The sequence below is a fragment of the Budorcas taxicolor genome, chromosome 1, assembly GCF_023091745.1.
Source record: "Budorcas taxicolor isolate Tak-1 chromosome 1, Takin1.1, whole genome shotgun sequence".
Taxonomy (NCBI): Eukaryota; Metazoa; Chordata; class Mammalia; order Artiodactyla; family Bovidae; genus Budorcas; species Budorcas taxicolor.
In genome coordinates, this window is record NC_068910.1 from 161,349,013 (window position 1) to 161,374,981 (window position 25,969).

Here is a 25,969-nt window from a genome sequence, read left to right on the forward strand (position 1 = left end):
CTGAGGTGGGTCCCAGCCTGATCCTTTTGCCTCTCAGGCAGCACCACAGCCTGGTATATAACCAGTAGCAGCCAGAATTTACCGGGCACAATGTCTGGAGCATGGAGCTAGGGCAGAGGCCAGAGCTGAGAGAATTGCTCAGGATTTCTTAAAGTTAGCTACCTTCTCACGGGATCCTCTACCCCAGTGAGCACAGGAAGACTTTCCAGGGACTACCATGCTAGACAGTTTATTAAAGGCATCCTCTTCCTCAGCTTCCATATAAACCCCCTTCCAGAAACCATCTGCCTGAGAACATGCCTGGAATGTAGGACCTGACCTCACCTCCTTTTCAAATTTTTCTTTTCCTATTTTATTTTTACAAAAGCATATATAACTACCATATGATCCAGCCATTCCACTTTTAAGTATTTACCCAAGAGAAAAGGAAACATATATCCATTCAAAGACTTGTATGTGACTGCCACAACACTTTTATTTATAAATAGCTTATTATAAACTATTATTTATAATAGCCCCAAACTAGAGAAAACCTCAGTGTCCATCAACAGATGAACAGAAAAACAAATTGTGGTACATCCACATGTTGGAATACCACTCGGCAATAAAAAGAAACGAATTACTGACACATAGAGCACATGAATCAATAATTATGCTGAGTGAAAGAAGCCAGACACCTGCTCTCAAAAAAAAGGGCACATGTTGTATGATTCTATCCCTATAACGCCCTAGAAAATGGAAACTAATCTATAGGAACAGAAAGCAGATCATTAGTATCATTAGTTGCCTGGAATGGAGGAGTAGAGGTGAGGAATCGCAGAGCACAAGGAACATTTGGAGATGACAGACATGCTCCCTACCTTGCATCCGATGGTGGTTTCCATGGTGACAAAATTCATCAAACAGTATGCTTAGAATACGTACAGTTTATTGTTTTAATTATACCTCAATGAAGAAATTTTTAAACAAGAAACAAAGGTATGGAAAAGCTGAAAGAATTCATTACCAGTAAACCTCCAATACAGAAATGTTCTCCAAAACAGGAAGTCCTCCAAGCAGATGGAAAAATACCAGTTACAAAACAAGGTCTGCTCAGAGATACTTGGAATATTTTTACTTATTTATATTGATTTTCATTTTTTAATTTTCAGGTTTGGAATTGCAATACTGCTATCTAAATAACTGAAGTTATACTGAATATACATTCAGTCAAAAAGTTTTCACTCACGGTTTTTTTCTGATATGATTACCATCATCAGTACCTAGTGTTAGGGATAAAGAAGAAGTATGAAGAATGATTTACTATTTTAGTTCTTAACATATCAGCTAAAATTACACCAGACTAGAGATGTTTGGAAAATATCACATAAGAGAAATATGTTTCTTCCCATACTCAGTGTGGTTCTGTTAAACTCGGGCACTCTATTTTCTCTCTGTGAATACATCAGATTTTATAATGCAAGATGTTTAATCTAGAATTCAGAAATACTCCATACTCTTTGTGTCAAAGAACATTTATTCTCATTTTAGTTTCCGTGCATCTCACCTATTGAAGCCAACAGGATGTGAATTGAACTATATCCAAAAAACACCTTCTCCCACTCTTTGCAAATCAACTACATTTCAACTTTTTCCCTCACATAGTCTTTTACAGGGTGTGAGGAAAAGAAGTTCACAAATGCCACTGGTGAAAGTATAACAAGGGGTACAATATTTACCCCTTTGGAGGTCAATTTATCATCAAGGACACATTTCATTTTAGGGACTTTACAGATAATACAGTACAAGTGTTCCCAAAATACAGGCACAAAGGTATTTACTGCACCAAAATTTTTGACAATTAAACTGCAAACAATCCAAATATTCATCAAAAGGGGATTATTATGTAATACTATATATACAAGCTTTAAGAGGAATAAGATATATCTATTTGCACTTATATGAAAAGAGATGGTACATTTACAAGATGCTAAGTGAAAAGTAGGTTAAATAACAGCTTGTAGGGAACTCCCCTGGAGGTCCAGTGGCTAAGACTCTGCTTGTAATGCAAGGGGCCTGGGTTTGATTCCTGGTCAGGGAACTAGATCCCATATGCCATAATTAAGAGTTCACATGCCGCAACTAAAAATCCCACATGCTACAATGAAGATCAAAGATCCTGAGAGCCACAAGTAAGACTTGGCGCAGCCAAATAAATAAATATTTTTTAAAAAGAAATAATAGTTTGTATAATATTAGTCTATTTGTAAGATAGAAAAAAATTGTTACCCTATCCATTCAAGTTGTATATTCTCAGATAAAGAGACACTGATTTATTCATAGCAGCTATTTTTGGAGATTTGAAAATCCCGAGATACTTTTTTCTTCAAATAAATCAATGTTTTTGTTAAAAAAGCATGCATGACTCTCAATAAAAACTTTAACAAGAAACAGAATACCCAAAAGCTAGTGACAGAAGTTAACTAGTTTCCAGTAAAAGAGAAGTGACACTGTTAAATTTAAATCAGGTAATCAGACCCTGAATAAGTTAGGATTTATAGAACTAGAAATTTAGAAAACACTTAATACTGGGCTGTAATATTTTTAAAGTACATCCTTGGGAGTTCCCTGGCAGTCCAGTGGTAAAGACTTGGGCTTTCACTGCCATGAATCCGGGTTCAGTTTCTGGGCAGGGAACTGAGATCTGCAAGCTGGGCCGTGCCACCAAAAAAAACAAAAAAAGGCAATAAAGTACATCCTTAAGGAAAAACAGTCACACATATAAGGAACTAAAAGCCACATTTATTACTTCCTGTCCCACACTCTCACTGCATATGAGAACCAGGATATGACTATTACAAACCTACTATTCATTCTAAAATGTTTAGTTAGATTGAGCAAACCAGCTTTTCTACATGCACATCAAAACAAATCAGTAAAACTGGCTTTGAACACAAAGAAAAAAAGCAGCGGTCATAAGTCTGTTTAAAGAAATGAAGCGTGTGATCCTTATTTGCTCTGATATAAAATCCCACAATTAAGCGTTTAGTTTCTAGAACAATGTCTCTCATAAACCAGAGAAATCAAATTATAGTCTTGTCTTCCACTGATCCTAGAGAAAATTTTTTCTCCATGTAAGAATGCCCCAATACCTACATGAGTAAAAATAAAGGGGAAAAATTACAACTGAAAAATAATTGCAAGAAACTTAAGAATAATTACTACTGGCTCTGTAGGCCTAAATTAAGAAAAGACTGGTATCAGAATTAACCAGGGTAAGAACGATCATAGGGGAATCAACAGACCTTAATGAAAAGTTTAACCTTTTATGTGAATGAGGCAAAGGCTACAGTTTTATAGATTTCCCTGGAAAATTAGGGCACTTAATAACTATTTAGGGAGAAAGAACTATGAGTTATACTATAAAAGGATAGGCTGTTTCATCAAAGAACTAATTAAATTTACTATGTGACTCCTTTAATTAAAATACACTATTAGGTTAAGAAAAAGCAGAATACACTGCAACTCCCAATGCTTAAATCTCTAATAAGTGATATAAAACTAACCCTGGAAAGCCTTACTACCACCCTTTGTACAATTTACAAATATTTTTTGAGCATGCTATAAACAGTGAGACTTTATTTTGGGGGGCTCCAAAGTCACTGCAGATGGTGACTGCAGCCATGAAATTAAAAGACATTTGCTCCTTGGAAGAAAAGTTATGACCAACCTAGACAGCATATTAAAAAGCAGAGACATTACTTTGCCAACAAAGGTCCGTCTAGTCAAGGCTATGGTTTCTCCAGTAGTGATGTATGGATGTGAGAGTTGGACCATAAAGAAAACTGAGCACCGAAGAATTGATGCTTTTGAACTGTGGTACTGGAGAAGACTCTTGAGAATCCGTTGGACTGCAAGGAGATCCAACCAGTCCATCCTAAAGGAAATCAGTCCTGAATATTCATTGGAATGACCGATGTTGAAGCTGAAAACTCCAATACTTTGGCCACCTGATGCGAAGAACTGACTCATTCGAAAAGACCCTGGTGCTGGGAAAAATAGAAGGGGGGAGGAAAGGGGATGACAGAGAATGAGATGGTTGGATGGCATCACTGACTCAATGGACATGAGTCTGAGTAAACTCTGGGAGTTGGCGATGGACAGGGAGGCCTGGCGTGCTGCAGTCCATGGGGTCGCAAAGAGTCAGACACGACTGAGTGGCTGAACTAAACTGAACTGATTACTGAGTACCGCTCTAGACACTGGAACTCCACAGAAAAGCCAGGATCTCTGCTTTCATGGAGCTTATAGTCTACACAAACAAGATACAAAGTGAATAGGGGTTCAGAAGAAGAATAGAGGTTCTTGAAGAACACAACATCTGAATTAAGACCTGAATGACTAGAAAGAGACAACCATGTGACAATCTTGGAAGAGAACACTCCAGGCAAAGATGATACAAAGTATAAAGGTACCAAGACAATTTAAAATGGATGGCTCTAAACCAATTTCATTCATTTATTTGTATTTTTATTTATTTTGGGGGGCACATCACACGGCATGCTGGATCCTAGTTCTCTGACCAGGGATTGAACCTGTGTCCCCTGCAGTGGAAGCTTGGATTCTTAACCACTGGACTGCCAGAGAAGTCCTAAAACCAATTTCTTCTAAAGAAAACACATTATCTAGGGAATTCCTCAGTGGTCCGGTGGTTAGGACTCCCTGCATTCATTGCTGAGGGCCCTAGTTCAATCCCTGGTTGGGGAATTAAGATCCCACAAGCTGTGCGGCATGACCAAAATAAACAGATAAAATAAATATACGTCTTTAAAAAAAAAACAAAAAACCCATATTATATAGAGACTTCTATATGCACTACAGTTTGAAAATCACTGAGTGCAAAAGCACTACATGGCAAATAAATAAAAAGAAATGATCAAAACAGGATTAAACTAACACTGAGTTGGGTAAGAAACAGTACATTGATGCTAACTATATTTTCCTTTTGCTTTTCCTTTTTTCTTGGCCATGCTGTAGGGCTTAGGGGATCACAGTTCCCTGACCAGGAATTGAATCCAGGCCATGCAATGAAAGCGCCAAGTCCTAACCACTGGACCCCCAGGGAATTCTCTATGCTAGCTATATTCTATGCACTGTGCTAAATTATATAGTCTCACTTTCAGGCTGAAGACATATTATGAAACATCCACATCATTTATAATTGACAATATTTAAACAAACCTTTAGATAGAGAAGGTCAAAAAGTCGTTGAATAGATGAGAAAACTCAGTCTTACTCTTAAATAGTACAAACTATAAAATACAAAGCTAGCATTTCACTTATTAGATTTTAAAAAATGTTCAGTTCAGTTGCTCCGTTATGTCTGACTCTTTGCGACCTGAAGGACTGCAGCACACCAGGCTTCCTTGTCCATCACCAACTCCTGGAGCTTGCTCAAACTCATGTCTATTGAGTCGGTGATGCCATCCAACCATCTCATCCTCTGTCGTCCACTTCTCCTCCCTCCTTCAATCTTTCCCAGCATCAGGGTCTTTTCCAATGAGTCAGTTCTTCGCATCAGGTGGCCAAAGTACTGGAGTTTCAGTTTCAGCATCAGTCCTTCCAATGAATATTCAGGACTGATCTCCTTTAGGATGGACTGGTTGGATCTCCTTGCAGTCCAAGGGACTCTAAAGAGTCTTCTCCAACACCACAGTTCAAAAGCGTTAATTCTTTGGCCCTCAACTTTCTTTATAGTCCAACTCTCACATCCATACATGACTAATGGAAAAATCATAGCCTTGACTAGATGGACCTTTGTTGGTAAAGTAATGTTTCTGCTTTTTAATACGCTGTCTAGGTTGGTCATAACTTTTCTTCCAAGGAGCAAATGTCTTTTAATTTCATGGCTGCAGTCACCATCTGCAGTCATTTTGGAGCCCAAATGTTAAAGACATAATATCTGAGGCTGGTGAAGGCAAGGGTGAAGGGATGTTCTCATTCAATGTAGCTGTGCCATAAACTGGTTTAACTTTCTTAGACAGCAAACTGTCACTAGCTACCAAAATTTACAATGTGCATACCGTGTGCATTTGCTACTGAGAGAGTCCCATACAACAGAAGAAATTCACATATAAAAATGTTTATTATATAGTAGCCAAATTCAAAACAGTCCAATGTCCATCAATCAAAGATTAAATAAACCATGAAATATCTACAATATGGAATATTTCACAGGGTTATAAAAAAGGTAATGATATAAACTGATGCATACTGAAATGAAACAATGTCCAACACTCATTATCAAAGTTCACTGGCTTGCATGTATTTCTTTTTATGTGAAATAAGCTGTTTATTAGTGATGCATAGAAATAAGAATATTTATATATGCATAGGATATAAATGAATGATATACATTAAGCTGTGGTTGCCTTCCCTTAGGTGAGGGAAGAGAGAGGATAAAGGGCAAACAGAAGATTTTTAAAATTTCATAATCATCTCTACTACTTTTCCCCCCCAAACAGTAAACATGGATTACTTTAGAGGAACTTTAAAAAATGTCTTAAAAAGTGAGAATGGGCTTCAGTTTATCCATAGCTTGAAGCTAGAAAAACATATTTTCAGGGCTCTTCATATCAGTGAATACAGAAATAGCCAGCCCCAAATATTGAATTAAATATTAAAATGCCATTCCTTAAGATCAAATTCCATGAGTATTACAATTAATTGAGACCCATTACACAAAACTAGCATATTCAGGCATCCTTCAACTATACTTCAGTGACATTCCATCATGTAAAATAAAGACTAATGTGGTTTGCAAAGCCTTCTGGGATCTAGTCCTATGCTTCTCAAACTGTAATATTCATGCAGCTCACATGTAGATCCCGTTAAAATGTAGATTCTGATTCAGTGATGGGGCTGGAGAGCCCCCTTTTCTATTAAGTACCACAGACTGTACTTCAAGTAGCAAGGATCTAGCCCAAGTTCCTTAGCATTCCTCATCCTTAACTTTGAAAATTAACTGATTTAAAAAATAATTTAGAAACTAGCTTTATCTTAAGCATCTCTCCCTCAGCAGTCATTTTTTTAAAGTGAATTAACATAAAATCTCAATTTTTAAAAAGCCCTTTTGGGGCAGCAATAATAGCCCTTATGAATAATCAGCATCTGATCTGAATAGCAATTGAGTAGTATTTTAATTATTTGCTGGCAGGGGGAGCTATATTTTAAAAAGCAGCGTTAGTGTAACTAGGCCTCCATGGCTTCTGGTTAACACATTAAATATAAAAACTCTCCACCACCTCCAAAGTTTCCACCACAACCCACAAAGTTGCCACATCCACCTTCACGACCCCTTTGTGATCCACGGACTGCATTTCTTGTTTAGAAAGGGCCTTTTTCATGTCACAGGTCATCCATAGTGTGTTATTTCTGAACACCAATTTTATCAACTGTATCATGATCACCAAAAGTTACAAAAGCAGGGACTTCCCTGGTGGTCCAGTGGTTAAGAATCCACCTTGCAACGCAGGAGATGCAGGTTTGATCCCTGGTCAGGGAACTAAGATCCCAGATGCCAAGAGGCAGCTAAGCCTGCACACTGCAACTACCAAGCTCACACACCTCAACTAGAGTCTGTGCACCGCTATGAAAGATCCCCCATGCTGCAACTAAGGCCTGATGCAGTCAAATAAATAAGTAAATAAATACTTTTTAAAAGTTACAAAAGCAAATCCTCTCTTTTCTCCACTCCACCTGTCTTCCATAACTTCTATAGTTTCAATCTTGCCATACTTTTCAAAGCAGTCGCTCATATTCTTCGGTATCTTCTTTAATACCTTCAACAAAAATTTTCTTTGCTTTCAAAAGGGCATTAGGCTTTACAGAATCCTCCAGAAACAACTCTCTGGTTTCACCAAACACCTAGCAACTTCGTGTGGTTCTGCACTTGTTGCCACATCCACCTCTTCAACACTTAAGTCATAAGACTATAAGTCCTAGAATGTTTTGTTTGGGCATCTCTCATCACTGCCCGATCTGTCAGTGTGCCCCATTTCTCAAAATGTTCTCTTAAACCATGATCTGTAGTTTCAGAGCAGAGTTCTCAACTATGCTGGTTCCTCTGGATCACGGCCCCCCTCCTTCTGGTGGTGGCCAGCTGGGGGTGATCTGGTAGTGGTATTACCTCTGTTCCCTGGTGGCTCAAATGTAAAGAATCCATCTGCAATGCAGGAGACCCAGGTTCGAGCCCTGGGTCGGGAGGATCCCCTGGAGAAGGGAATGGCAACTCACTCCAGTATTCTTGCCTGGAGAATCCCATGCACAGAGGAGCCTGGCAGGCTACAGTCCATGAGGTCGCAAAGAGTCAGACATGGCTAAGTGTGACTAACGCTTTCACTTTCACTTTGAGACCAGACTTGCCTCTTCCAACTCAAGTTCAATAATGGGACCAAGAGGAGGAGACCTCCCCATTATTTCAACTTAGTGAATTATTGCCCTTCCCCACATACCATGTTCTTCATACCTTCATGCCTTCTTATACCTTATACTTTCTTTTTTCTCTATTTTTTTCTGGTTCTCCCCTCACCTACTCCCCTTCAAAAGCTTTTACTCTGTTAGAGGTTTAGTTCAAACTTTACAGATATTTCAGGCATATGTGAATGCTGTTTCTTTCTTATTCTGAGACTCCTATGCATTCAGGGTTGACTGTCACACTTGTTTTTCATAAGTCCATCTCCCTGTAGAGTTTGAGGATAAAAATATCCCTTCTCAGCACACAGATATAAAATAAATGCTGTGTACAAGTCATTAAAGAATTAAGTTTCTAGGACTTCCCTGGTGGTCCCGTGGTTAAGACTCAGCTCCCAATGCAGGGGGCCCAAGTTCAATCCCTGCTCAGGGAACTACATCCCACATGCTGCACCCAAGAGATTGCCAGCAGCAACTAAAGATGCCCCGTGCCCCAACTAAGACTCTGCACACCCAAATAACATTTTTTAAAAAAATTAAATTTCTGCCACCACCTTTGAAATAATGGTTGTCACAATCACTTTTTCATCTAATTAATTAATAAATTAATTTTGGCTGTGCTGAGTCTATGTTACTGTGCCAGCTTTTCTTTAGTTGCAGCAAGTAGGGGCTACGCTCTCTGGTTGTGGTGTGATGGCTTCTCATTGCAGTGGCTTCTCCTATTGCTGAGCACAGGCTCTAGGGTATACGGGCTTCAGATTGCAGCTCATGGGCACTAGAGCACAGGCTCAAACAGTTGGGGTGAACAGGCTTAGTTGCTCTGTGGCATGGGGGATCTTCCAGGACTGGGAATAGAACCTGTGTCTCCTGCGTTGGCACTCGGATTCTTTATCACTGAGCCACCAGGGAAGCGCCTCTCTGGTACTCTTTTAAATGCTTGAGGGAAAATAAGAATGGCATCAAATTTCTAATATATCTTTCCCTCCTTATATTAATTAGAATTTTTACTACACTTTAAAAACAAACAACAGAATGGCATCTGAAATCGAATGCTCACACAGGCAGCCCTCTCTTTGCCACTCACCTTCCTCATCTATCCATTTCATGGTGAAAAGTTGTTCATTGTCAAAAGAACACATGTCTCGAACCTCATTACAAAGACCCTCGAAGGATATTGAAGGTTCAAAATGTGTTATCATGATATCCCTGAAAAAGAAAAAGGAGTTTTAAGTTAGAGAGTGACTAATAATGCCTGATGATTTGATGGAGTTCAGAGATTCTGTGTGGGCATCAACACGTGTCATTTCCAGTAAACTATCTCTGTAAAAAATAAAACACCATTACTTAATAATGCTTAAAAATAAAAACAGCGGTTTTGTGAGAAATCTTAATCTCCCCTCCTCATTCAAGAAGCCCACCCTACGTGCTTTAACAAATAGGAGGTCCACTTTTGCTCTAATGCTAGTTATCAGAAGCTCACTCTTCTGTGAGCATTATACTCCAAAGACAAGTAGCTCTATTATTGGTCAGCTTCTGGATTATACTTAACTGAAACAGCTTACAGTCTCTAATTGCTAATCTCCCCGTCCCTAGAAGTCTATCTTCATCAAAGAGATGGCCCTTCAAAAATTTAATAAGGATCTGTCACGCCCTCTTCCTCAGCCTGGTGGTTAGGATTAGCAACCACCCAGATTAGCAACCCAATCCTCAAAACTGGCTTTAAAATATAATTCATATTATAAGGTAGACACCCCAAAAACTAAGGAATAGACACAAATGTGCATTTATTTTCATATTACTGTTAGATAGATCATAACACCTAAATAAATCCACTGAGCAGCTATTTACTACAAGACTCAAAGACACAACAAAATGTTTTAGAACAAAAGCCTGGGTGTTCCTCAAAGGAACCATGAGAAGACTCCCTGTGATCTAATCCCCACGGAGTAGCCAGCCACAGTCATCCTTTCCAAGGAAAGTCAGATAGACCCAATGACTAATTCAACAAATATATAGCGATCTCCATGTGCCAGGCTCTGTCATAAGGGTTTTACAAAATTAAGGTCGCTCATGTCTTTCCTTTGCTTTAAACTCTCCAAATACCTTTCCCAAAAGTAAAGGGAAACTCAAAGTCCCAGCAAGGTCTACAAGGCCCTGTAGGAACTGGCCCTTGCTGCCTCTCTGACCTACCTCTTCTACCACTGGACAGATAAACCAATGTTTAGAGTCCAACATCTACCCTAGCTAAAAATGTAAACTTGATGAAAAGTAGGAATTTTGTTCATTATATTCCTAGTGGCCAACACAATGTCTAGCACAGAATGGGTATTCAGTAAGTAGCTGCTGAAGAAAGGAAGGAAATCTGTTAGGGACGGTGTGAACTGACATGGGTAGTTGGAAGATAGAATGTGGAGTAAGAAGTAAGGTATTAAAATTGTTGGTCATCTGCAAAAAAAAGTTAAAACTCCAGTCTTCAGAGACTCTACAAAAGCTTAGCAGAGAGCCACACGTGGAAAGTGAGTGGCCTTTTCTTGAAAGTGACGCTCTCCCCAAGCATATCATGGTTTCATGCCCCTGCCTCTTGGAACTCTCTTGCCATGGCTTTCGTAGCAGTCTGCTTCCCTGTCTCCCTTTCTACCATTCTGAACACTTATTAAGCCTCCTCCTGTCTTCAATCATAAGACATTCTTCACACCTTCTCTCATATTCCTTCTCTTTCTCTTCCTGAAACCTAACTCACTTTTAGTGTTTTATCTATTAACTCTATGTAGTTCAGTTCAGTTCAGTCACTCAGTCGTGTTCAACTCTGCAACCCCATGAATCGCAGCAGGCCAGGCCTCCCTGTCCATCACCATCTCCCGGCGTTCACTCAGAATCATGTGCATCGAGTCCATGATGCCATCCAGCCATCTCATCCTCTGTCGTCCCCTTCTCCTCCTGCCCCCAATCCCTCCCAGCATCAGAGTCTTTTCCAATGAGTCAACTCTTCACATCAGGTGGCCAAAGCACTAGAGTTTCAGCTTCAGCATCATTCCTTCCAAAGAAATCCCAGGGTTGATCTTCAGAATGGACCGGTTGGATCTCCTTGCAGTCCAAGGGACTCTCAAGAGTCTTCTCCAACACCACAGATCAAAAGCATCAATTCTTCGGCACTCAGCTTTCTTCACAGTCCACCTCTCACATCCATACGTGACTACTGGAAAAACCAAAGCCTTGACTAGATGGACCTTAGTCGGCAAAGTAATGTCTCTGCTTTTCAATATGCTATCTAGGTTGGTCATAACTTTTCTTCCAAGGAGTAAGCGTCTTTTAATTTCATGGCTGCAGTCACCATCTGCAGTGATTTTGGAGCCACCCAAAATAAAGTCTGACACTGTTTCCACTGTTTTCCCATCTATTTCCCATGAAGTAATGGGACTGGATGCCATGATCTTCGTTTTCTGAATGTTGAGCTTTAAGCCAACTTTTTCACTCTCCTCTTTCACTTTCATCAAGAGGCTTTTGAGTTCCTTTTCACTTTCTGCCATAAGGGTAGTGTCATCTGCATATCTGAGGTTATTGATATTTCTCCCGGCAATCTTGATTCCAGCTTGTGTTTCTTCCAGTCCAGCGTTTCTCATGATGTACTCTGCATAGAAGTTAAATAAGCAGGGTGACAATATATAGCCTTGACGTACTCCTTTTCCTATTTGGAACCAGTCTGTTGTTTCATGTCCAGTTCTAACTGTTGCTTCCTGATCTGCATACAGATTTCTCAAGAGGCAGGTCAGGTGGTCTGGTATTCCCATCTCTTTCAGAATTTTCCATAGTTTATTGTGATCCACACAGTCAAAACTCTATGTAAGTATCTCCTAAATCTGTAATTTCAGCTCTCTTTGTGGTATTTAATACTCTAGATAAGCTGGTTCCAATTTCTGTTCTCAATGTGATCCCACCATTTCCAGCACAAACACTCTATTACAGACCTCTGTACTCACAATCCCCATACATAAGACTTTGATGATCCATGTTTTAACCCTGTCACTTCCTCAGTTTAAGAAGGGAGGTGGAAATTTTTCTTCAACATCATCTTTTTTCTTCAACATCAACTTCCATTAAACCTTTTTTAACCGCATAGGCCCAATGGTCTACACTTCTAAACCTGCCCAACCTGTATCTTATGCTCCATTTTTTGTTATTCAATTAATTATATACACACATTCTTAGCTAAATTACAAACTGGAAGATAAAAAATTCTTGACTCTTTACTACATTCATATAACTATTTTATATACACAATAGGGACTCAAATATTCCTTAACTGAATGTAGAAGATTGCCAGGAGAAATATCAATAACCTCAGATATGTGCATGACACCACCCTTATGGCAGAAAGTGAAGAACTACTAAAGAGCCTCTTGATGAAAGTGAAAGAGGAGAGTGAAAAAGTTGGCTTAAAGCTCAACATTCAGAAAACTAAGATCATGGCATCTGGTCCCATCACTTCATGGCAAATAGATGGGGAAACAGTGGAAACAGTGGCTAACTTTATGTTTTTGTGCTCCAAAATCAATGCAGATGGTGATTGCAGCCATGAAACTAAAAGACGCTTACTCCTTGGAAGGAAAGTTATGACTAACCTAGACAGCATATTAAAAAGCAGAGATATTACTTTGTCAACAGAGGTCCGTCTAGTCAAGGCTATGGTTTTTCCAGTAGTCATGTATGGATGTAAGAGTTGTACTATAAAGAAAGCTGAGTGCTGAAGAATTGATGCTTTTGAACTGTGGTGTTGGAGAAGACTCTTGAGAGTCCCTTGGATTGCAAGGAGATCCAGCCAGTCCATCCTAAAGGAGATCAGTCCTGAATATTCATTGGAAGGACTGAGGCTGAAGCTGAAAACTCCAATACTTTGGCCACCTGATGCAAAGAACTGACTCATTTGAAAAGACTCTGATGCTGGGAGGGATTGGGGGCAGGAGGAGAAGGGGACGACAGAGAATAAGATGGTTGATGGCATCACCGACTCAATGGACATGAGTTTGAGTAAACCCTGGGAGTTGGCGATGGACAGGGAGGCCTGGCGTGCTGCAGTCCACAGGGTCGCAGAGTCGGACACGACTGAGCGACTAAACTGAACTGACAAGGAAATATCACTGTTTATGTTTCCTTATTCTATAAACATGTACAGATTCTTTAGTGTGTTTCAGGTGTTTGAACAAACAGGTTATATGATTTTCATAATAAGTGTCAAACTAATCCTGTTTTAGAGATTTAAAAAGCAAAAGCACACAGGAATATTTGCCAGAGTTTCACAGGAAACAGAAAATTAATTCAAATCCACATCTCCTAATGACACTTGTGCATGCTGTGATCTGACCATTCCCCTCTCCACTCCACCTTCAGAATTCCCCATTAGCAATAGAGCACCTGTCATACCAGCTGCCTAGAATGCTACCAGCAGACATCCCCAATCTTCAGCTTCTTTCAGAGATTTGACTTCTCATCTATAGTCAAAGCCCGTTCCTGGTCAGCCCACAACCAATGACCAATTCAGTATAAAGGTCCTACTTCAGAACTCCCCAGAGGGTGAGCAAAGGTTTCTGTTGAGACTTCACAGCATCTTGATATTTTCCTACCTAAGCTTGCTTCCTTCCCTCCCCTTATCTTCCATAGCTATCAACCCCAAAAGTACTCCTGAAAAATCACCTGAATGCTCATCTCCAACACTACCTCCCACAACAGCATCCACCCAAAGCATAGCTACCATCAGATGTTATTTTGTGACAAAAGCATAATGGGTATGCAAAGGCACCCCACTCCAGTGCTCTTGCCTGGAAAATCCCATGGATGGAGGAGTCTGGTAGGCTGCAGTCCATGGGGTTGCTGAGAGTCAGACATGACTGAGTGACTTCACTTTGACTTTTCACTTTCATACATTGGAGAAGGAAATGGCAGCCCACTCCAGTATTCTTGCCTGGAGAATCCCAGGGACGGGGGAGCCTGGTGGGCTGACGTCTATGGGGTCGCACAGAGTCGGACACGACTGAAGCGACTTAGCAGCAGCAAGTCAATCTCACTTTTAAGAGACTGGCTAATAAAAACTATAACCCTTGTTTCAGAGATTTAATGAGTCTAATTTAGTACATGGGCTTCCCAGCTGGCTCAGATAGTAAAGAAGCCACCTGCAATGTGCGAGACCTGGGTTTGATCCCTGGGTCGGGAAGATCCCCTGAAGGAGGGAATGGCAACCCACTCCAGTATTCTTGCCGGGAAAATCCCCATGGACAGAGGAGCCTGTACGATTTAGTACATGAAACTAATTTTTTTTTTTTTTTCAGAGAAAATACATTGCCAGCACATAAAAACTATACATATTCCCCCAACTAAATGTAAACTTCATGAGAGCAAACATTTTGTTTTGCTCATTGCTGTATCACCAATATCTAAAACAACATCTGGCCCAGAATGGATGCTCAATTAATATATGTTGAGTGAATGGAGGTGTCATATGTTGGACTCTAAAAAAAGCATGAGGAAATGTAAAATAAAAAGCATTCCACAAAGGAGGAATGACATATTTGAAGTAGCCATAGTATAATGGTTCAAACATGAGAGCTAAAGCCAGTATGTTTGGGTTTGAATCCAGGCTCTATCACTTACCAGCTGTATGGTCTTAAGTGAATTATTTGACTTCTAAGAATGTTGGCTCAATTTCCTCACCTATAAAGTGAGAATAATATTATCTCCTATGATATTTTAAGGATTTAATGTGTCAAGTGAATTCACACTTGTAATACTTAGAATAATACCTAGTATATTGTTTGGTTTTTAGTCGCTAAGCTGTGTCTGGCTCTTTTGTGATCCCATGGACTGCAGCCTGCAAGTCCTGGGATTTCCCAGGGAAAAAATCTGGACTGGTTGCCATTTCCTCCTCCACGAGATCCTCCCAACCCAGGGATCAAATCTGAGTCTCCTGCACTGGCAGGTGGATTCTTTACCACTGACGCACCAGGGAAGACCCACCTAGCATACAGCATACCCTTAATGTGTTCAACAACTTTTAAAACTTTATGTATTCATATAACACTTTAAATAAAAGTGGAACCTTATTAGATGAAAATAATCCAGCTTTCTAAAGACAACACACAGATTGTTCAATATGGTGGAGGGAACAAACATCTATATCCTTTCTGAGTGAAAATATTAGTTTCTCAGTCGTGTCCAACTCTTTGTGACCCCATGGACTGTGGCCCGCCAGGCTTCTCTCTTCATGGAATTCTCTAGGAACAATATAGGAGTGGTTTGCCCATTCCCTTCTCCAGGGGATCTTCCGACCCAGGGATTGAACCTAGGTCTTTCACACTGTAGGCAGATTATTTACTATCTGAGCCACCAGGGAAGCCCCTTTCATTCTAAGGGCCAACGGAAATGACAGAAAATTGAAAATGACAAGTTTATCAAAGTCTTAGAAAAGGCATCAACAGCAGACCAGAAAGTATGAAAAACTCCTGGATGACTGAAAACAGATGAGATAAAATTGATGGAGAAAACATACCAGCCCCTAAGATTAAAGGTAACTGGAACCCTTTAAAGAGAGAAGTTTTACTGACACAAAATTACTTTTCCTTCTCTAAACATCTAACCACAGGTTTTCAAGTGCACCACACTTACATAAGCGTTCATTATAACTGCTTTTTAAAAACTGCTTTTAAAAATATGAGTTAAAGAACAGAATAACGTTATATACCTTTACAATGTAAAAATTAACAAGAAAAATCAAGACGTGAGAAAGAAAAAGGAAGTATAAATTCAAAAACATGTCTTTCCTAATGGAGAGTCAACACTCTTATCTAAAACTAATAATTAAATATAAAAGCAAAGAAAAAAAATTAACCTGAATTTAAAAATAGTCAAAGGACTTGAACAGACACTTCTCCAAAGAGTATACAGAAATGGCCAACAAGCTTAAGAAAAAATGTTTATCATCACTAATTATCAGAAAAATGCAAATCAAAACCATAATGATAGGGCAGAAATTAACACAACAAACTATACTGTAAATCAACTACACGCCAATAGAAAAAAACACAATAAAATGTCACCTCATATCCATCAGGATGGCTATTATCAAAAACTTAGAATAACAAGTGTAATCAAAGATGTAGAGAAACTGGTGCCCTGTGTACTACTGGTGGGAATGTAGAATGGTGCAGCAGCTATAGAAACCAGTGTGGATGTTCCTCAAAAAATTTTAAAAAGTATTTCCATATGATCCAGCAATTCCACTTCTGGCTACATACATCCAGAAGAACTGAAAGCAGGGAATCCAACAGATATCTGTGCACCCACATTCACAGCAGCATTATTCACAATGGCCAAAAGGTGGAGGCAACCCAAGTGTTCACTGACAGATGAATACATACACTAAATGTGATATACAAACACAAAGAAGTATTATTCAGCCTTAAAAAGAAAGTAAATTCTCATGCATGCTACAATATGAATGAATCTTGAAGGTGAAATAAGCCAGTCGCCAAAAGACAAATACTGTATGACTCCATGTATATGAAGTATCTAAGTACTAAGGACTAAGGATTCGCTCAGTTGTGTCCAACTCTTTGTGACCCCGTGGGCTCTTTGTAGCCCACCAGGCTCCTCTGTCCATGGGATTCTCCAGGCAAGGTTGCCATTGCCTTCTCCAGGGGATCTTCCCAACCCAGGGATCAAACCCAGGTCTCCCGCGCTGCAGGCAGACGCTTTAACCTCTGAGCCACCAGGAGTCAAATTCATAGAAACAGAAAACAGAATAGTAGTTGCCAGGGGTTGGGGGTTGGAGGAGGATGAAGAATTGTTAATATGTAACTTCAGTTTTGCAAAATGAAAAAGTTCTGGAGATTGGTCACATAACAATGTGAATATAGCTAACGTTACTCAACTGTACACTTGAAAATGGTTAAGATAGTCAATTTAAAACATTTTACTATAATTATAAATAAAAGAAAAAGCAGGAGGAGGTATATTATTTAAGTTTTACATGTGAGGCAATGAAAAGTGCTAAATTCCTCATCTTTCATACTGATCAACAGATACAATAAAAAGAAAGCAAAATTTTAATAGTAGTTAAATCTAGGTGGTGGAACTGGGGATTAGGAGGAGACAAGAGATAGAAAGAAGAGGTACTTTGTAAATATTGAAACCCTTCTGAATGGCATAGATTATAATTAATTTTTCTACCATGTAAAGGTATGATTTTATGATACATTACTCTATAATAAAATAAATATAAATAAAATATAAAATAAATTTTAAATTACTGTTATACATAAATAAAATTATTGTTCTAATTATTTTTAAAATTTGTATTTTAAAAAGAAAATTAAAGCAGAAAATAGTTCCTTCCTCTAGTGACATTAAAAGGCAACTTGCTTACCTTAAAGCAATCTTTCTTTCAAATTATCTCCCAGGTTACTAGTATGAGGGGGTGAGGATTGGGAGAATACATTTTAGAACTAAATCAGAAGAGAAGAAAAGGCTTCCACTGAACTTCCCTGGCAAAGAACAAGTGTGACATTATCTCTTTGAATGCAAAGAGAAGAAATTAGTATGATCAGATGTCATCAAAATATGAATTTCTTATTAAGGTCCAGTTCAGTTCAGTCACTCAGTCGTGTCTGACTCTTTGAGACCCCATGAATCGCAGCACGCCAGGCCTCCCTGTCCATCACCAACTCCTGGAGTTCACTCAGACTCACGTCCATCGAGTCCGTGATGCCATCCAGCCATCTCATCCCCTGTCGTCCCCTTCTCCTCCTGCCCCCAATCCCTCCCAGCATCAGAGTCTTTTCCAATGAGTCAACTCTTCACATGAGGTGGCCAAAGTATTGGAATTTCAGCTTCAGCATCATTCCCTCCAAAGAAATCCCAGGGCTGATCTCCTTCAGAATGGACTGGTTGCAGTCCAAGGGACTCTCAAGAGTCTTCTCTAACACCACAGTTCAAAAGCATCAATTCTTTGGCGCTCAGCCTTCTTCACAGTCCAACTCTCACATCCATACATGACCACAGGAAAAACCATAGCCTTGACTAGACGGACCTTTGTTGGCAAAGTAATGTCTCTGCTTTTGAATATGCTATCTAGGTTGGTCATAACTTTTCTTCCAAGGAGTAAGCGTCTTTTAATTTCATGGCTGCAGTCACCATCTGCAGTGATTTTGGAGCCCCTCAAAATGAAGTCTGACACTGTTTCCACTGTTTCGCCATCTGTTCGCCATGAAGTGATGGGACCAGATGCCATGATCTTCGTTTTCTGAATGTTGAGTTTTAAGCCAACTTTTTCACTCTTCTCTTTCACTTTCATCAAAAGGCTTTTAGTTCCTCTTTACTTTCTGCCATAAGGGTGATGTCATCTGCATATCTGAGGTTATTGATATATTAAGGTCCACTCATAGTTAAAATTAACACTATGGAAGCATATTTGTAAATAATGCAGATTTTTCAGAAACTTATTTTTCAAGAGCTATAAAATATTTACCAGAATGTGCAAATATTTTCAAAACATGCTTTAAAAATCCTTTAGAAATCATAAGTACATACATCCTAAAGAGACTCAGTGAAGCAGTCAGGCTTTATCAACTGCCACTCCTTAAGTTCCAGGAACTAAAACCTTTAAGGGACTTTTTTTTATAAATACCCCTCTAAGTAATTGGGTAAGCACCATGTTCATATATCCCACAATCACCAGATCCTTATTATAGTACCAAAACTAAAAATAAACTGCAAAATAAAGATATTACTTCTAAGGTACAAAACAAATTATCCATGGAAGACTTTTTTCCTGGTTTTAACTTCAGTGTTGGCATAAATTAGCTTACCACTGGTCTTCAACAATACAGTCTGCTTCACCACAAAGATGCCCCAAATGGTAAATTTAGATATAGTTTTAGCTGAATTTAAAAAAGAAAAGAAAAAAAGCATTTTTAACTGTGCTTCACCAGTCAAACAGTTTTAAGCATTCATTATGTTCCTATGTTCTAAAATAAAGAATCTAAAGCTTTTCCTTAGGACTCACTGCTTAAAAAAAAAAACAAAACCTGAAAAAAAACCCCATATTCAGTCCTTTCGCTATTTCAACATAAGTTTTTTTCCTAAATTAAATATAGCAGAATCAGAAAAAATTTTTTACTTGTGTTCACCAATATAACAGATTTAGGCACAATTATCCATGGATGCAGTACCACTGGGTGAAAGGTGGTGAGGCAATATTTGTACAGTCTCAAAAGTATCATCCCTCAAATTAATTGTTAATTATAAGAAAGCCATAATGCAACATCTATTTTTTAACAGTCAAGGAGATAGAAAAGAACTATGAAATATGAATTTGACAATAAAGAAAAAGTAATCTCAAAAAGGCCCATCAATATATTAACAGGGCAAAGAGAAACTTCTCTGAAGAGTAAGACTCAACTTTGTATTGTGGTTTACTAAGGCTCAAGTATTATCATCCATAAAATAGAAATGATATCTACGTCTCAATATTGTTTAAAAAAAAGTTAGCGTTTTTTGCCAATTGTATTTGCAAGAATTTAAAAGACTGATAAGATATAATGGAATCATAAGGAAAAATGCTTCATTTATACACTGTTATTGGGAATGTCAATTGATACATTTTTGGAGGACAATATCAAGTTTTAAAATAGGCATATCTTCAACCATTCAAGAATATATATTAAATATAAGGATATTCCTTCAACATGCCTTGACAGAACAATTTAATGAAAATTCATCAACCAGAGAAAAAGATTATATAAATTATGGTGTAACAATAGTATGCAACACTATGTGCCAATTATACAGAAAGAGGCAGATTGCTTTATCTATATGTATCTACCTGTTTATCTGTCTATCCTGACATGGAAAAATGATCATGAATGAAAAAACTCAAGTTAAAGAAACACATATAAACATATGAACACATTTATAGGAAAAATAAACGTGTGTGTATATGTATACATATAATATATTGATATGATGTAGAATATCCCCAACTGTTAACAATGCCCCCCCTAGGAAGTGAGGGTGAGAGGTTATGGGGGAACTTTCTACTTTATATATTTCTGTATTTTAAAAATTAACTCTGGTGCCTTGTCTTTATGATCTGTAGTTGGCTGCTGGTGGCATTTTTGTTCCTATCATTGTTCTCAGCCATGTTCCTACATAGGTTAGCTGTCTGTCACGTACAGTGCTGGGGACACAGAGCAGGCACACAAGAAACAGCTGTTCAATTGCTTCTGGATGTTTCCACCTGGATGCCCCCAAAGTAAATTTTGATTACTTGTTCCAGGGAATTAATTACCTTCTCTAGTAAATCTCTTCTTTCTCTATTCCCTAGTCTATCCAAATGAGAAAATCCAAGTCAGACTCAGACCCTCTCTCTTCTCCACAAGCAATCACTCTCTAATTCATAATGATTCCACCCCCTGAAATCACCCCTGAATCCACATCCTCTTTTCCATCTCAGAATCTCTCACCTGGACTCCTTCCAAAGCCTCCAGATAAAAGTTCCATCCATTGCTTGTTCATTTACTACACTGGTTCCAAGAGTGATCTTTCTAAAATAAAAATCTAACTCATACATCCCTTACTTAAAATCTTCACCAGTGAGAAATAATCTGAAGTCCAAAGTATGATATTCAAGTCTTCCTCATCCAGTGCCTGTAACCTTCTTACTAGCTCACTTCTTATCGGTGCCCACTATAAACTTTATGTCCTAATGAGGAATGACTATGGGACTAACAACTAAACCCATCTTAACTCCCCAAGCATATCATGCAGCTGTGCAATGCCCGGAATGACCTCCCACCCAACATCATAGTCCACCAGACAAACAAACTTATCCTTTAATAACCTCAAACACCGCATCCTCTAGGAGGGCTTCCCTCAACCCAAACTCCTCCCCAAGAGCCATCCGTACACATAAACACACACACGGACACACACACACACCACTTTATGCACTTTTTAAAGTCTTTTCTCCTACAAGTCTCTCGGTTCCTCAAAGGCAGAGCCTTATACCCACCTCGACATCCTCTGCGACCACTCTGGTACCACATACCTGGCTTAGAGTACTTGTTCAACAGTATTTATCAAACTGAGTAGAAAGACCCTGTGGTAAAATGTGAAATCCTAAACAAGACTGGGTTTTCTACAACCTGTGTTTTGATTAGGCCCATTTGAACCATGAAAGAAACAAACACTCAAGTAATCTTAGAAAGAGGTCCAGGAGCTGTATTAGAAAGCTATCAAGAAACACTGCTTCTTTTTCTCATTTCCTCAGCCCTTCAGTTTGCACATGGCGATCCTGGCCTCACCAGCCTCTCTGGTAACTCTTTAGCTTCAGTCCTCGCTGCTGACAAGCAGTTTATCTCCACATTATCTAATCCAAATTTCTGAGAGGTTGTTTTGGGCTTGGCAGCAGGCCACCATGCCCTTTCTCTCTCTCTGGTGAAGCTATGGAGCTGCTGCCTCTGCTCAGGTGCGGGCCAGACAGTCTGGGACCAATAACCGACCTTCCCCTACCTTTCAACTCAATATATCATTCTTATTTCCTTAGAACCCATACTGGAAGTATATCTCTAAAATTGTTTTGTAATACTTTTAAAAACACATCTTGCCAAGACTTGTCCACAGTGAGAAAATCCTGCATACTTCATCACTGAACCAGCTATACTTTCCAAATATGTAAGGAGCTCATCCCATTTTGTTTGCAGTTGTGCACTGAAAGAACCCTCTGGATTCATAACTGCTCAACAGCGGGTGGTTTACAAAGATTATCGCAAAATTTCTCTTATGTTTATTATGCAAGGAAATGAGTAGTCCAGATATTTCCTTGTTAAATTCTACCCCGTAATATTCAGTAACTTTATATAAGGATAGCACACACAATGGCAAGCTACCACTAACCCACAAAACCTGTTTCTCCTCCTCCAAACTAACAGTAGGTAATGATTGAAGAAAGGCAGGCTACTCAGTGACAAGCTCATGGAAAGAGGAGTACAGGCCAGGAGACAGGCACTCTTGGGTGGTATCCAATAAACTCACATTCTCAGGGCTATTAATCTTCTGCTTAAAAACTAGAAAAGGGCTAATTAAATATCTTTTGTATCTAGGGAGACAGCACAGTTGCACTAAGAACAAATTTAACAACATGAGAACACTAAACATCACTGAAAGGGGCAGCAATTCATTCACTAAAAAATTCTGGTTATTCCAAGATTTCAATATTCACTGGAAAGAAATATTGTTAGAAGGGGATAAGGGAAAAACTCTCCCCTAACAGCCGTTCTGATGATGTGAAAGAAAAGAAATTTTTTCAAATGCAGATTGTCCTCACACTTCTTGATAGTAAGGGAAGAATTTTCTATTTAAAAATCAGGCAGGTGTTCTAGACAGCCAACCTGTTTATTTAACTATCCTCATTGGTGACTCATTTCAGTTTCATCTGTAGTAATGAGCTGCTGACTACACAATATAATAACCATCAGTTTGGGCTACTGTTAACAAACATATAATCTTAACAGATCTAATTTCAGAGGTCAGAAATTGGAACAATTTGGAGTGCTGATGTTGTCTTCAAATGAGGCTTGAAATGAAGGCACTATTAGAAAGCTTTCATTGAATAAAGGCACTAAACGGCAAGAGGTTGATTCACACCTCATCAAAATTCATAGGTTTTTAAAAATAAGCAAAAAGATGTTAAACTGAGTGTCTTGGAGACATTTCAGTCAAGCATTAATAGGGTTATAAGTCCTTGCTGCTGCTAAGTCACCCCAGTCGTGCCCGACTCTATGCGACCCCATAGACGGCAGCCCACCAGGCTCCCCCGTCCCTGGGATTCTCCAGGCAAGAACACTGGAGTGGGTTGCCATTTTATCCTCCTTTAAAAAAAAAATTATAATTAGAGCAGTACCTACATTCTAAAGTATAGCAGACTTAGATTTCTTTGCAAAGGAGAAGCTTACAATGATTTTTAATTTGTATACTTGTGAGGCCTATTTGGGCCTTATGGTATCAGCGGTAAAACATCAGCCTGTCAAGGCAGGAGTCACTGGTTCGATCCCTGGGCAGGAAAGATCCCCTGGGGAGGGAAATGGCAAACAGTATTCTTGCCTGGAAAATTCCATGGACAGAGGAGTCTGGTGGGCTACTATCCACGGGGTCACAAAGAGTCCAACACAACTGAGCAATTAAGCACAAGGCCTATTTGCAATTGTCAAACTAATAAAAACAGGAGAAAAAAGGAAGAAGCACTATTTTCATGTTTCATAGTTGGAATCATTGAAAACTACCTAAATTTAATGTCAAGAATCAGAAAAGTAAACCGGTGAACTAAAAATAATAGTTTACCAATAAAAATTGAGAGGCATAGGGGAGCAAGGAAGCAGAGTGTAGGGTGCACCCAGTTTCTCATCCTTCAGAGGAAGGGATCACTAGATACCATCTAAAGTTGATAAATCACAAAACGGAAGTATAAAACTTTAAAGTAAGAAATAAAGGCAATCTCCAGAAGAACAAGAAATGAACTATCAATAATAGTTAACTCTTGAGGTTGGGAGGACTGGATGGGGAACACTTTTCATTTCATATTTTTGAACAATTTGCCTGTTCCTACTGTGTGTGTGTGTGTGTGTGTGTGTAAATCTAGCTTTTTAAAACTGTCAATAATCAGACACTATAAAAAAACCAAAATGTACTATATTTCGTTCTCTGTACCTAACAACTCACAGGCTGTCAACTTTATAAAAGAGAGCAGATTCTAAAGTGAAATATCTCATCTGTCAAATTAAAGATAAGGTAAAGGAAACAAAGCATTTTTTTTCCAGTGCAAAGTACAGAGCTATTGTTTTCAAATCAAGACTTCCTTGATCAATTTAAGCAAAACCACTGTTACTGTCCAAAATAACTCCTTTAACTACTTCTGAATACAGTCAAGCTAATAAACAGAGCCCGAGGCTTCACTGCAGCAAACAAAATAATAAATCCTTTTATCAAATCAATAAGACACATAGAAGCTTATATTTTCTTGAAATCAAAACAAGGGAGGCATTTTGAAAGTTTGCTATCTTCACTGATCCTCTCAGGAATGTAAAAGTATGCACTGCAGTTTCAAACCTCCTAGTGCTTGAGTTTTTTTTTTTTTTTAAGCAATTTACTTCTGCTTGGACAAGCAGTTAAGACAGGCCACAGAAGCTGGGTTTTCTGTTAGCCCTCAGTTTCATACTTTTTTGCTCACACTAACAGTTGTTCCTAAGTGTAATTATCTCAAAAAAATTTCACACAGCAACTGAATTCAAAGGAAGGGGGACACTTTAGATTACTGATTACAGAATATGATTTATACTGTGATTTTAGGACTGGGTTATTTTTGGTAACCACAGTAGTTGTAACTTAGGTGATAATATGAGTAAAGATCACAGATTTTAAAACTGCTTACTCTCACCCTCTTCTCTTCTTGCAGTTATCTCACCCTATCGGACAAGACTTAAAGCAATGACAAAGAAGAGTTCACGGATTTTAATTTACACATACCCAACCTAACCTAGGCAAGACCTAGTACCTAATGCATATCCCTGAAAACACATCAACTTTACTCAAATATAACCCCTACGTCTAATATACTGGCAGCCTGATCATATTCCTGATACATGTCGGGAACTCTTCTATACCAAGGCAAATCGGACTTAGACAACCAGAGGCTATAGGCCTGCTGGTAATCAAAAGGATCAGCAAGTGGAAGCAATCCCGTCTTTAAAACCTAATAGTAAACTTAGTTAACTAAGGCATCACTCAGAATCAACTTTCAACCCCCAATACATCCAGACTTAAAACACGTAAAGCTCTTTGTAAATCTTAGTAGGCGAGTCTCTCAAACCTACCAAGGGGACCTACTTACTCCAAGGCTCCTACCCAGGACCCTACTCAGGATTCTCAGCCGTGCGGTTCCAGGGCGTCCTGCACCACCACTGGTCGTCCTCCCCCAACCACTCGGTCATCCATCCCAAGTCCCCCCGACTAGCCCGCCCAAACCATTCCTCCCACATCTCCAGCCCCACATTCGCCCCTCCTCCAGGCCAAGCCGAGCTGGTCTTTCCCCACCCCTGCCACCCCCGCCGCAGAACACTCACCCGCGGTAGTAGGCTTTCACCCGGACCTGGTGAGAGTGGTCCCCAATGCCGCCGCCTGCGATCGGGTGAGACATGGTACTGCTGTCTCTCTGGGTCGGCATCTCCTTATTCCCCCGCCTCGCCGGAGGCCGAGGGTGCGGGGGGCGCGCCGGGCGCCACAGGGGACTCCGCAGCTCGAGCCTCTCGCGGAGCCGCGGCTGCCCTTTCGCCTACCTGTCGTCCCCGCCCGCGGCGCGGACCCAAGTGTCGCCTCGCCTGGGCAGCCGGAACCGCACGGCTCCTCCCACCGCCGGCGGCCGACTCTGCCTCTACAGCAGCCCGGGCCCTGCACGCCTCCCGCCTCCGTCCCTCCCACC

At 39.5% G+C, this 25,969-nt stretch overlaps 1 protein-coding gene across 1 annotated transcript in view; it reads right to left on the minus strand.

The window, feature by feature from the left end:
- Positions 1–25,714, minus strand: part of PRKCI (protein kinase C iota) — a 67,434-nt gene extending 41,720 nt beyond the window's left edge. Inside the window, exons 1-2 of the mRNA XM_052639269.1 lie at positions 25,614–25,714; positions 9,536–9,657 (exon numbers count right to left, since the gene is read on the minus strand). Of these exons, the coding sequence (XP_052495229.1) occupies positions 9,536–9,657; positions 25,614–25,714 (223 nt within the window). The remainder of the gene's footprint in view (positions 1–9,535; positions 9,658–25,613) is intronic.
- Positions 25,715–25,969: the final 255 nt, after the last annotated feature.